Here is a 14484-nt window from a genome sequence, read left to right as displayed (position 1 = left end):
GGGCAGAGGAAGGGGGAAAAATAAGAGCCAAGAGAGATTATGTAAAGATGCAAATTTCCAATGATGAATGTCATTATATTGTATACCTAAAATGTACCAATAAAAAAAAAAAAGTTGTGGATATAATTCAGTGTGAAGAGCCCGGAATTAATTCCCAATACAAAAATGAAATAGAAACAACCAAAACCAAACAAAACAGATATGTTTGTACAGCTTTATTTTCTCTCTCATTAATATGGAAATTTATTTAACAAAAATTAATTTTATTTTGGATCTCAAGTAAAATCTTTTTTTTTTTTGTACCGGGGATCAAACTCGGGACCTTGCGCTTACAAAGCAGGAGTTGGAACCACTGAGCTAAATCCCCAGCCCTCTTAAGTACAATCTTGACTGCTTTTCTGTATTAAAAAAATACTGATCTGAGATGGGCATCGTGATGCACATTGGTAATCCCAGCACTCAGGAGGCTGAGGCAGGAGAATGTCCATGAGTTCGAGGTCAAGTACATAGTGAGTTCAAGGACAGCCTGAACTACATAGAGAGACCATGTCTCAAAAAGAAAGAAAGAAAGAAAGAAAGAGAAAGAAAGAAAGAAAGAAAGAAAGAAAGAAAGAAAGAAAGAAAGAAAGAGAGAGAAGAAAAGAAACATACTGATTCAAACTATACTATGAATACACAATCAGTACATCCCAAAGGTTGGAAGCCCAACAGGTTCTTCAGATAAACTGCTACTAGAGAAAGGGGTGGAGGGGCTCTTATAAGACAGACTTAAATGGCAAGGGCTGGGGAAATTCTGTCCAGAGGTGCACTCCTGGGAGAGAAAAGAAGTAAGATGTGTTTACTATAAAAACAGAATAGAGGACACTTTCAGGAAGAGGGTGCTGATGTATGTAGACATGACATTAAGTTGTAAAAATAATCCTTTTTACAGGGTTTCTTTGGGATATAAATACAGTTTTCTAGAATTAGTACTGATGATCACACCAATATGTGAATTATATCTTAATGAAAAAATGGTTTTGTTCATTAGAATCCCAGTATTTGGGCAGAAAATTCATCAAAGAGAAATTTAGGAATATAACATATATATATATATATATATATATATATATATATATATATATCCTTTCAGTCAAGCAACCTAGTAATACAAGAGTAAGAGAGTCATGGTACATGAGAAATAGCATTTCCAAATGTCTTTTTATGGCATGTAATCTTTTTTTGTGAGACAGCCTCAGTATGTAGTTCAGGCTGGCTGTGAACTCACTCTGTAGCTTGGGCTGTCCTCAAACTTGTGGTGATCCTCCTGCCTCAGCCTCCTGAGTGCTGGAATTACAGGTGTGCCACCATGCCTGGCAGGAGTCTTTAATGTACAATATTTCTGTCATAACTTGAGGCATGTGGAAAGATTTTTGGTATTCAAAAAAAATTTTTTAAAGTGGATATATGTGTTTCATTTGTAACAGACAGGTCAAGGGATTTAGCTCAGTGGTTCCAGCGCCTGCTCCATAAGCGCAAGGTCCCAAGTTTGTTCCCCAGTACCAAAAAAACCAAAAAAAACCCCAAAAAACAAAAACAGATATTAATTTGTAACAGAAAGCAAGTATGATGGAGGTGCCCTAACAATAGAAGGCTTAGTAAACAACTCAAATTTAGGATGTCACTTTATAATCCATGGATTGAGACAAAAGAGATAATTTGTTCAACTGAGTCTTTAATTTCTCATTAGAAAATGGTTTTAAATTATGATCATTACACTGAAGAGTCAAATGTGTGAGGTTTTGATAATCTGTTACCTCTTAGACAATAACTTATTGAATAATTTCTACATGAATCTCTATACAGGCTGTTTAAAAATAGAATAAATTAAAGCTCTATTATCCAAACAAACCACATCTCAATTTACTGCTTTGTCACCTTGTTTATAGTTTAGACAGTTTGAAGAGGTTTAAACGCATTGCTAGGCAGCTAGCTCCTGAAGCATAGCGTATCTCCTTCAACATCCCCGCCCATTCTTTTTTATCATCTTCATACCTGAGGGAGGAAAAAAATCAATTAGTGGCTTTTGAAAAGCCTGTGCCCTACCAGAACTATGTGATGCCATAACAGGCTTCTGTCCTGAGACTTCCTGGATGCACTTTGGCCACCACATGACACTTACTGCACTAAACACTGTGATAAAATGTGTCCTCCCCCCAAAAAAAACATTCATTTGACTAAAATAGTTCAATAGTAATACTTGAAATTGTCGCACTTGGGAGAGTCACTTGCGAGATAAAATGGATTGCTACTTTGATATTTTTCTTTATCTTTTTCTTTTTTTAAAAGCCTTTGTTAACTGAATCCTCAAACAATTGGAAGACAATTTAAATGGGATTCAAAATAGATTTAATGAATCCATCCACGGAAAGCTCAAGAAGTCAAGTATTTCTTCAGAGCTGTGTTTTCTTAGGAAATAAACTGCTCTCTGGTGGGAGGTAGGAGCCTTTGCGCTCCTGGATGCTGGAGCATGATACTTTTAGGGCTGGAAGGGAGCGCAAAGGTGCACCGGTCCAGCTCACACCTTACAGGTTAAGAAACAGGCTGAGATGAAGTCTTTCCCAAGCTCATGGCTAACGAGAAGCAGGACTTGATCAGTAAGTGGCTTGTGCCATGGTTCAACCAGGCTTCCAGTGCTCAGGGTCCCACCGAGAAGTAGCTTGCCTGTTGGGAAAGTCTGGCTTATTATTTACTACAAAATTGTTTATTGGTTGTCAGCGTTCTGATTTAATACATGGCTCTAGAAATTGGAACAAGGGGCACTTACTTCCATATGTCATTGACTTCAGTGGGTGCAAACTCTTTGGACTCCAGCTGAATCATAGCAAAGCCACCGATGGCGTACAGAGACCCAGCCAGGCTGACCAAACTGATGGAGCTTCGCTCTTGGGGAAACTCGGTCATGACTTCCCACCTAGGTATGTATGGAAAGTCCAGTCAGTGGAAAACGTGAAGAAATGCCAAATGTACTTACTGAACAATTAGAACAAACTATAATTTTAAAATGCAGGTAGTATAAATTCAGATATGATCATAGACAACATTCTGGTGTTATTTTGTCATTTAAAAAAGTATTTAAATATAAGCATTCATAGACATGAATAAAACTACGAATACAAAGAATTTACAATTTTGTGTGGTGATTCTTTTAACTTTGTACACCATGAGTGTTTAGTCATATTAGAGAGTCTAAAAGAATATGATATTTAATAATTGTCTAAGTCTTTCTTTTGTTTTCTTTCTTTTTTTTCCTTTGGTACTGGGAATCAAACTCAGGGCCTCACCCTTGCCAGGCAGGTGCTGCACTGCTGAGCTACATCCCCAGCCCTAAGTCTTTCTTTTGTAGTACTGGGGATTGAACCCAGGCTATTCACATTGAGCTACATCTCCAGCCCTTTTTATGTTTTGAGACATGTTCTCACTAAGCTGCTCAGACTATGCTTAAACTTGCAGTCCTCCTGTCTCAGCCTCCTGGAGTGGTGGTATTATGGGAGTGCATCATCACACCCAGTTGATTGTTTAAATCTTGTTTCGTAAATGTTTTTCCTTGGTGATTTTTAGGTATCAAAGTCTTTTTTTGTTGTTGTTGGTACTGAGGATCAAACTTGGGTCCTTTCGCTTGCGAGGCAGGTGGCGGAACCACTGAGCTAAATCCCTGGCCCTCAAAGTCTATTTTGTAAGGAGGCACACATGGTATCTAAAAAAGTCTAGTAACGGTGCTTTACATTTTCTTCATTGCTAAACTAGGAGTATTAAAATTCTGTACTTATTAAGATGTATGAGCTCAAAAATTTATGACTAATTTTATATAAAGAATATCTGTCAGGGCTGGGAATTTACCTCAGTGGTTTCTCTGCCTGCTGCGCAAGCGCAAGGACCCGAGTTCGATCCCCAGTACCAAAAAAAGAATATCTGTCAAGTATCTTTTCATATTAACTAAGTCAATAAAAGTTTAAAAATAAAAATTCTCTGTGCCTGCCTGGCAAGCGCAAGAACCTGAGTTCGATTACCGGTACCGAAAAAAATAAGTAAATAAAAATAAAAGTTCTAGAAAATGAGAGAAAAAAAGAAAAATTCTAAGAGAATTACAAAGAGCACAAAGGAATTAAGCTTCTGAAGCATTCATACTTTACAAATGTCAGTCATTAACAGGTGAAGATCTCTTCATCCTTAAAGAAATGACATATTTGAAATCAAGTAACTCTACTGGAGACATGTATTCATAATGTTAATAGGTAAGCCAGGAAGAGCATACCCACAATATCTTGGAAGTCAGATGTTCCAAATTACAAATACACATAGTGCACCAAATGTCAGGAGTTTTACCGCCAGTGACAGCAGAATCATCTCTAATGAAAATACTTCCTCTTTGTGCCTCTTTGCTCTTCTTTGCCTTCTCCTCCCCTTGTCTTAATTAGAAGACTCAATTTCGCTTCAAATGTAGCAATTACAAAGTACAGTGATTCTATGCTGTTGCAAGACAACTCACTTATTGGTTTTGAGGTCAAAAGCTTCCACTGAAGCAGAAAGCCCATCTTCAGTGACTCCTCCTGCAATCACAATCTTGCCTTTGTGCACAGCCACGCCAAACATGGACCGTGGGGTTTTCATTGGCGCCAGGTCCTTCCAGTCTCCTTTCTTGGGGTTGTAGATAAACACCCTGTTTGTACACTTTCTGTAAACATAAGACAACAAATACTCCACTTACAATCTTCTTTTTTGAAAGCAACTTCATTAGTGGTTTGGCTCTGTGTCTCACAGTAGTACTTACTACGAGAAATCTGAGATGAGTCCCTGGGTTGATGAGTGATGAAAACAGTGTCGTATGCTAAATGCTAGCAGAAAAACTTGGCCTCATCTAAATCATTGTCAGTATATTTCTCTCTGTTTTGTTTTGGTACTGGGAATCGAACTCAGGGCCTTGCATGTGCCAGGCAGGTGCCGTGCCACTGAGCTATATCCCAAGCCCCTCAATGTATTTCTTATGGTTCCTTAAAGTTATTCACAATTGAGTGATGAAAGTCCAGAATTCCCAGTGATTAATTAATTCACTGGATATATTTCATAATGCCAAAAAATTCCATCCCAACCTTTTGGGAGATTTTTTTTTCTTATGAAAGAACAGATATCTGGAGTAGAAGTATTTCTTCTTGTTTTTGTTTTGGTTTGGTTTGGTTTGGTGTTTGGCTTTTTTTTGGTTTGTTGGTTTGTTGGTTTTTGTTTTTCATTTTTTGTTTTTGGTACTGGGGATTGAATTTGGGACCTTGTGCTTTCGAGGCAGGCACTGAAACTGAGCTAAATCCCCAGCCTGTTTGTTTTTGAGACAGGGTCTCCCTATGTAGTTCAGACTGGCCTTGAATTCACTATGTAGCCCAGGCTGGCCTCAAACTCACAGTGATCCTCCTGCCTCAACCTCCCCAGTGCTGGGATTATAGACATGTGCCACCATGCCTGGCATAGAAGCATTTCTTCTAATATTTAACTGTGCTTATATGGTGCTTAGGGTGAAATGTCAACCTGATTGGCTTTGGCATCTGTGTAGAGAGTTGGCGGGGCACATTTCTGGAAGGATCATGGAGGTATGGACTTTGAGTACTATATGAGGTGTGATGGAAAAATACAGTGACTGTTTAAATTCTTTAAAATTTTATTACAGTAAAAGACACACAGCCATTAATTCCCCTCAAAATACTCCTCATCACTTTGAACATATTTATCCTATTTTTGCTTTTTTTTTTTTGAGGCAAACTCTTGTTTTGTAGTGCAGCCTGGCCTTGAGCTCACTGTGTAGCTCAGACTGGCCTTGAACTCTCAGTGATTCTCCTGCCTCAGGCTTCCCAGTGCTGGGATTACAGGTATGCACTACCATGCCCAGCTTTGTGCTTTTTGTAGCAATGCTGGATATCTTGTTTTGTGAATGTCTTTAGTTGCACTGTCATGGCTGCCTCAATATCCTGAGTCAATTCAAAACATTTACTTTTCATGGTCATTTTGATTTGGGGAAAGATTCAAAAGTCACAGGTGCCAAATGTGGTGACTAAGGTGGATGAGGACACACAGTAATGTTCTTATAAGCCTGTCTTTTGTTGGATGGCACTGGGCATCAGCCTTCACAGTACTTTTGATTATATCTCATAAAGACACTCACAAAAGAGAACTTCCAGAACTGCTTCGGAAAGTATCAAGCATGATAGTTAAGCATGTTTGCAGTGAGGGGGAATATTTTGAGGAGGACTAATGTCAACATGTCTTTTTCTGTAATACATTTTTAATTCACTGTATATTTTCATCATCTCTAAAAATATAGTCCCTGGCCCATTTCCTGGCTCACACTATCCTCCTGTTCTGTTTCTCAGCCACCATGAACTAAGCAACTTCACTGCACCTCACCCTTCTACTAGATGTTCCTGCCTTGGAGCCAGCCATCCATGGACTTAATCCCCCACACCATGAGCCACATTAGACCTCTCCTCCTTTCATTGTGGTTGTTTGGGTATTATGTCTCAGCAGCAGGAATGCTGACTAATACAGAATATCACTGGAAAACTTGATAAGAGCATAATATGAAACCATGTTCTTGAAACTCATAAGTGCTAACCAGTAAATTCAGCCTTTATTTTATTTTTAAGCACTCTATCACTGAGCTACAACATCAGACTTTGCTTTTAGATAATGACTCATTTCAAAGTTCTCAACTTTGACATTTGTCAAGCAGTGTTGTCTTGGTAGTCATATTCTGAAGATTAATATATTCTTACTGACAAGACTTGTATGCTTCTTACTGACATATTGGTTTCCTAGTTACTAATGCTGCTTGAAGGAAATAATTTCAATCATTTGGCAGAGTTCCAATGTTCCCAAAGTCAGACCCTGCTTAACAGGGTTCATTCATTCCATTTGCACAGGCAAAAGGCCTAAAATAAGTTCTGGCACTGGGTAGGTTTGTAATACACTTTCCTTTTAAATATTCATTTGATGGAAAGATCAACAATTAAAGGGGGTAGAAAATTTCATAATACGTTGTCTTTTAATATAGATACGTTGTATAAAACCATTGTGTTTAAAGTCTTATTTCTTTGCTATATTTATTATTTTAAGTGAATAATAACCATTAGTTATCAACTCTAGAATACAGCTCTTCTAACACATTTCCATATTTGACCTTCCTTTCTGCTGTGTCCTTATAATTCCTTCTCTGCTCGGTGTTTTCTGCTTTGTTTTGCTTTCGAGATGGGTGTCACTGTTGCCCAGGCTGGTCTCAAACTCCTGGGTGAAAGTGTTCCTCCTGTGACATCCTCCCACATAGCGGGGACTGCAGGCATATGCCACCATGCCAGAGTATGCCCTTATGATTCATAACTCTGTCTCATCTTCCAGGGCTGGATATCTGTATTAATTACACAGCCTGAGCAAATGAAAAGCCCAATCAGGCAGAATCTTCAGGGGGAGAGATTAGTTCTCACCATGGAAACTGAAAGTGGTTTGGTTTGGTCTGGGGTTGGGGTCCTTTGGTACTGGTGATTGAAGCTAGGGCCTTCACACTGAGCTACATCTCCAGCCCTTTTTTATTTTTTATTTTGAGACAAGTCTCACTAAGTCACTAAGTTGCTGAGGCTAGGCTCAGACTTGTTATCCTCCTGCCTCAGCCTCCCAGAATGCTGGGACTACAGGCATGTGCCATCATGCTCAGTTTGAAAGTGTTCATTTTACCAGACTGGCTTCTGGCATGATAGACTGATTTCTGGAGCACTCTGAACTCACGTTTCTTCTCTCTGAGTTGTAAGACCTCTTCACTAATTACCTATCCCCTGAGAAGTGCTTAGAACTCAAGTCAGGTCGATAAAGAAACTTCATCCTGGTTTTCTCATTAAGAGACTGGCGCTGGTGGGAGGGCAGGGAATGTCTGACGTCCGTTCTGGTTGTACAGTGCCTGCTTTGAACACTGCCTCTGTCGAGGAGTACATAAGTGATATGGTGCAGAAGGATAATTGTCCTCTTTTCAATCGCTAAGCTTTTCAGTTTCACACTGAACTTTCTAAATTCTCTCTTATGAATGCAAAGTACAAATAATATTTTCTATGCACCATTGTTTTAGTAGATTTATTTATTTATTTATTTATGTATTTATGTATTTATATCAGGGATCGAACTCGGGACCTTGCACTTGTGAGGCAGGCAGTGGAACCACTGAACTAAATCCCTGGCCCAGTAGATATATTTTAAATAATACATTAAACAGAACATTTCAATTTTTCTATACTTATGGCTAAAGAATAAGAAAGCCCGTTGGTTTAATGTAGTAAAATACAATTATAAACCAGCTAAATAAAAGACCTGATCACACCCCTTGGGGCTGCTCTTCTGCTGTCAGAATGCTTAGACTTCATGTGGTATTATACTCATTCCTAACAGTGTGCTGGGTATCTACATGTTTATTTTAACATCGTCTAAATTTAATTCTTTTCCTTTGGAAATCATGTATAATATCTCTCAATAACTTTTCAGAATTTTATTTTGAAATTTTACCCCCAAAATATGATGGGTGAGCTCCAAGTCCTGTTTCAGTATGTAGATTCAAATGAAAAGAAGAAGAAAGCTTCATAATAAAAAATGAGTTGAACATAAATCACAAGGAAATTTTGGAGAACTTACTTGTCATCTGTCTTTCCGCCTAGACAATATATCATCCCATTATGTGAAATCACATTATGGCCATATACTTTGATAGGAAGATTTTTTACTTCGTTCCATTTTGCAGCCCTAAAATGAGATGATGACAGAGTTTATATGTTTTCAATAAATCCCAGGTTCTGAAAATATGACTGTGTTGTAGGTATTCACACCCTGACTGCTTAGGGAACCGTACGGTGCTGCCAACTTACCCAGGGTCATAGCACAATACTGAGTCCAGCGAAGCCTCTGTTTGAAGGTCTTTGCCTGCAACTACATAGATTTTGTCATCTACTTCTCCCAGACCGAAGAGACACCTGGCTGAAGGCAGAGGAGGAAGTCCAACCCACTCAGATGCTACGTTATCAAGCTGAAAAGAAATACATATAGAAGGGATTGTGGAGCTTGGTAGGAAAAACTTACAAGTGTGCCAAAAAGTATGCTATACTTTACATGTTGCTTAGAATTTGTTGAGATAGTCAAGATCTCACAAGTCAAACTACAACCCCAGAGCATTATATTATTGCTCAGAATTACCAAGAAGAATGAGAAAAATCTACTTGGCCTACTAAAATATAAAGTACCAAAATCTTCACGACTTCGGGAAAGGAGAGAGTAAATAGAATGACCAGAAGTTGTTAAACAGGTTTTGTTCCCTCTTGTCCTGTTCGGTTTGAAACAAGGTTTCAATACTTTTGATAATCAATAATACTGTTAATATGTTTTAAGAGTTACAATTAAAAATGAAAAATGCTTTGAGAACACTGGGGAAAGATGGTGTCACCACAAGGGAGGGGCACAGTGTGTGAGTGAGCCCTGGATGCTATATTTAACATGTTCCCAAGCCAGCACCCGGGACAGCTGGACCTATTGCTCAGTCCACAGACAACTGGGATGTTAGGCAATCTCTTTCTTCATTCTTCTCCACATTTTCAGTTTCCTCCTTTTGCTTTATTATTTTGCTACAGGCAAATGTTAGTGTCAGTTGAAATATCCTCCCTCTAGTTTGATTTTGTTAAGAAATAACTCAGGGGCTGGGGATTTAACTCAGTGGTGCTGGCGCCTGCTTTGGAAGTGCAAGGTCCTGAGTTCAATCCCTGGTACCAAAAAAAAAAAAAAAAGAAATAACTTGGCTAGTTTTTTGTTGTTGCCATTACTTCAATCTTGCAGTGGCCCTTCTATGAGGGATTCTGCATCTACAGCAGCACTCACTGTTTGTAAATTTAAGGTTTTCCATTTTGCATTTTAGGACACCAAGAAATAAGAAAACTTTTCTGAGTGCAGCTGCAGATTTGTTCTCTCTGGTGCCACTTGTAGGTTGCAGAAGAAAAATGTATAAAATAGAGATTCTTTGGATATGAAAAATATATATGAACGGAGAAGGCTGCTGGGGATGGAAGGGGTCTGTGGAAGCCGCTATAACTGGTCCATAACCTCAATTAAACAAAGCACAAAAGCCAGTTGATGTAAGGGGTTTAAACCCTGTGTGTGTACTGTTAGCTTTGGATTCACTCATTTCAACATCTACTTGTGATCTCTAATGTTTTTGTTTTTTAAAAAAATTCTTTGATTAAAAAAGTGGTATGGAGGGCTGGGGATTTAGCTCAGTGGTTTTGCTGCCTGCTGTGTAAGCGAAAGGACCCCAAGTTCGATCCCTGGTACCAAAAAAAAAAAGTGATATGGAGCTGAGGATATAGCTCAGTGGTAGAGGCCTTGCTGAGCAGTGGGTTCCATCCCCAGCACTGAAAAAAAGTGCTCTATAATATAGTATCAGTAATAATAAACATTTATGGAGTTTTGGCTATGTGTCAGGCTTTGTGCAAAATGCTTTAAACAGGTAATCTCATTTAGTCCCCAGGACAGGCAGTTAAGACAGGGTTTTGCCATGTAACCCAAAGTGGGCTCAAACTTCCATCCTCCTGCCTCAGCCTTCTGAGTGCTAGGATTACAGGTGCAAACCATGCCTGGCCTAGATTAGAAAGGTGAGCACATAATGCTTAAAGAATTTGTTCAAATTCACAGAACTTTTAGTGAGATTCAAATCCAAGCTATCTAAAGTGATGGCTTGTTTTTAAAAAATGGAACATAACCCCACATCTGAGAGCTCAGTTCTCATGCTACTGTGTGGTCTCCCTGCCCTATTTCCTGCCAGGGCTCTTTTTGCTTCACTTTTTAAGGTCAGAGTAGAGTGCCTTCTGCCAGCCTCTTTCACTGTGAGCTGTCAAGCCATGTGAACCTCTAGGTTCTACTTTCCTCCTTGTTAAAATAGGATTTGGAACCAGAGTACTTCAAAACCAGGTGCTGTTCTATTAATTTGATGGAGGAAAAAAACCAAACCTCTTTTACTATGGCAAAACATTCTCATCATCGATTTACAGCATACAAGTGAAGGTCAGATTACTCCTAAAGTAATGCATTTTAAACACAGGTGACCAAACAGGAAACTACAAAACCCAAAATTCTTATACAGTTTCTATTTTTCAGGGCTGATGATCAAACCCAGGGCCTCATGGATGCTGGCAAGCACTCTACCACTAAGCTACATTCCCAGCCCCTCATACAAATATTTTCTGGTGAGTCACAACCCTCTTCCACAGACAGATGTTTTTATCCTGGCATCTTGTTCTACAGCTTTTGATTTTAAAAGTGGCAAGACATGAGTAGTGACAAGGAGTTGGCCATCCAACTCTGTATAGCTGCTTTAGTAGCTTTAGAGAACCTCAAGCAGATATTTTGAGCCAGAAATAAGATGCCATATGAATAAAAGTAATGGGGGCCAGGGATTTAGCTCAGTGGTTCTGCTGCCTGCCTCGCAAGTGCAAGGTCCTGAGTTCAATCCCTGGTACTAAAAAAAAAAAAAGAATCTGCAAATAAAAGTAATGGGACTAATAGGATGGAAGATAATAAAATGTAAGCAAAAGGTCAGGCTTGTAGATATATAAATTAAATATAAAATAGAATTTTAAAACTTTAGGAGTTTTCTATGGTTACAACTATTCCTTAGATCTATGATTTACATTTATTTACTGTCTTTCTGTGCTTTGATAGTCTTACTTTCTTAATATATTGATAGTCTTTTTGTTTTAACTGAATTTGCCCTGTTTTTGTTTTCTTTTTTTTTCTTTTTCTTTTTTTGGTACCAGAAATCAAACTCAGGACCCTGCACTTGCGAGGGAGGTGTGGCACCAGTGAGCTAAATTCCTAGCTCCTTTTTGTTTTCTTTTTAATTTGCCCTTTCTACAGTTTATATGAATTTTTTTTTTTTTTTTTGGTACCGAGGATTGAACTTGGGTCCTTGCGCTTGCACAGCAGGAGGCGAAACCACTGAGCTAAATCCCTGGCCCCAGTTTATATGAATTTAAAAGTAGGGAAAAATAAAAATAAAAGTAGGGCTTAGGGATCTTTCTGGGCCAAATTCAAATACTTATGACATTTTTCACTGGTGCTTTGAAAATTAAGAGGCATGGTTTGTATGTACTATTATGACACTTTTCAAGATGAAACAAAGCTGGTTAAAGGCAGTATTTTGTGAATGTACAGTATGTCGGACACTTTGAGAGCCTATTGTTACTGCGGTATGACATTCCACATGTCACATCTTTGGCCTTTGCAACTCAAGTGCCCATAAGCCGAAGGCCATGATTAGCTATGACCTAAAGAAAACCTTCTGAGTTACTCATAAGCTATGAAGTATTGGTAGTGGCATTGTAAAGACTAAGGCACCGATTCCTTCAGAAATGAATACATTGAAAATATGAAACAATGGCCCTTTAGACAAACTACAAAGGATGATTTGTTTTCCTGGAAACTCCTGTGGTTCACAAAACAGATTAAGTTGTAATAATGTCTAAGTATACCTCTGATCCAAATAAATATGGTAATATAAACAAAAACCTCCAATTGTAATTAATTCAAATTAATGACACTTGTGCAGACAGAGTTCCTGCAAGGGTGTAGAATATATGCACATGTTCTTTTAATTTTCAACAAAATTATATTTTAGGCAGAAGCCATAAATAAGAGATGAAATGCTACTTATGAGAAGTTCAAATTAAAAGAAAAAAAAAAGGAATCTTGGAAAAAAGTAGAAAATCTGATCAATTATTACTTTTTTGTAATGTGTAAAGTACTCTGATCTGGGGGAGAAATAATTTGATTTAGATATAGATATTAATCTATTTTTCAGGTAAGATTGTACAAGATTAGATTTTACTAAAATACTAGACTTTGAAGGATTATAATCAACCACTATATGAACATGATATTGTGGGTAAAAGAGTATAAAGAAAATCTTGAGTCATGAGTTATATATTAATTAGAATCTTCACCAAACCTTTTATTAAATATTAACAAGCAGTCAAACTAAATATTTTTAGCTCTCTCAGGAGTCCAAGTGCAGGGGACTACAAGAGGACGTCAGTTCTGGTAAAATGCAAGCATCTTGAATAATCCACAAACGGACCAACTGGATGGTGAAAACATCCTTCCCTTTCTGCCTCTGCTAACATAAAAAGCCTTTCTTACCTGGAAAAAGTACGACTGCAGAGGTTGATCCTTATTTTCCTCATCCACATACAGTCCTCCGACCACATAGACCTGATTTTGCTGGGTAACAATGCTGGAATGGTTTCTGGGGATCTGCTCGGCCAGGGCAGCGAGGTAGCACTCGTTCTCGGTGGGGTCGTAAGCCACGGCGGCCGTGTCATTCACCAGGAGGATGAGGTCCTTCACGAACATGCCGTGCCTGGGGATGTCGTTCAGGTAACCCGGAAGTAAGTCTTCATCCCCAACATCTCCATTCACCTCGCCGGTCCCCGTCTTCTCCGCATTTTTGCTAGGTTCTGGGAGTTTGCCTGCAAAAGTATCTTTTAAAACTTTGATTTTTTTCTGGACTTCGGGGTTGCTTTTAATTATATCATCCTTCTCAACATGATCTTTAAAATATTTTTCTGTCATAAGGCGGAAACGGATGCAATCAAACACTTCACTGAGGTTTTTAACCCTGTTTTCTTTGTCTGTTCGCACCCATTTCATCACTGCCTCGAATACTGTTTCTTCCTTTTCTACATTTAGGCTGTCGTTTGAAATGACCGAGATCAATTCCTGTGGAGACAGCTGCATGAAGTCCTCCTCCTTACAAATCTGTATAAAGCGATCAGACACAAATTCCCGAGCAGAAATGGCGAGTCTGGGGCAGTCAAGGAGAAGTCCTAGTCTCAGGATGGCGAGACAGTTTCCAGGAGCAAGTCTCTTCTGAAGATAGGAAACACAGACGGTGAACACCGAGGGGATCTGAAAGCGGCTGGCTAATGCGAAAATATCTTGCACGTTTCCATCATTGAGATCAATACTGGCAGAGTACAGGTATTTGATGATAAGATCAAGTACAGCCGGATCCACATTGTCCAGTACCACCTCCTTTTTCTTCTCCTCTTCAATTTCAGATAAGAAATACTCACGGAAGTAAGGGCTACAAGCTGACAGTATCAATCTGTGGCAAGGAAGACTTTTGTCACCCGCTTGTAGCATGCAATCGATGAATTTTTTCTCATCCAGGAGATCTTTTAGACCATCCTGAAGAAGGGTGGATTGGTAAAGCCGCAGTTCCTCTGCGAGTTCCCGCTGGGAATCCATTTTGTGGGTGACCTGGGTAAGGAAGGGGACACTGAAGACCTTAGGTCCTTGCAGCACACGGGTCTAGCTGTAAAAAGGCAGATCAGTGTGCTTTGCCCAGCTTGAAGCCTTTGCAATTTAATCCCACCAGCTAAATATAGC

The 14484-nt window shown here is 38.9% G+C and overlaps 1 protein-coding gene across 1 annotated transcript; it reads right to left on the bottom strand.

Annotated features, from left to right (window-relative positions):
• Positions 1–200: 200 nt before the first annotated feature.
• Klhl41 (kelch like family member 41) lies at positions 201–14438 on the bottom strand. Its single transcript, XM_004857627.3, has 6 exons — positions 13234–14438; positions 8922–9079; positions 8692–8799; positions 4529–4714; positions 2807–2953; positions 201–2034 (listed from the first exon to the last, which is right to left on the bottom strand). The coding sequence occupies exons 1-6, from the start codon at positions 14341–14343 to the stop codon at positions 1923–1925; spliced, it is 1821 nt and encodes a 606-aa protein (XP_004857684.2). The 5' UTR covers positions 14344–14438; the 3' UTR covers positions 201–1922.
• Between the last annotated feature and the right edge of the window lie 46 nt (positions 14439–14484).

The sequence above is a fragment of the Heterocephalus glaber genome, unplaced genomic scaffold (genome assembly GCF_053883595.1).
Source record: "Heterocephalus glaber isolate CG9 unplaced genomic scaffold, H.glaber_assembly_v1.0 deba00000347, whole genome shotgun sequence".
Classification (NCBI taxonomy): Eukaryota; Metazoa; Chordata; class Mammalia; order Rodentia; family Bathyergidae; genus Heterocephalus; species Heterocephalus glaber.
This window is presented reverse-complemented; position numbering and strand designations above follow the sequence as displayed.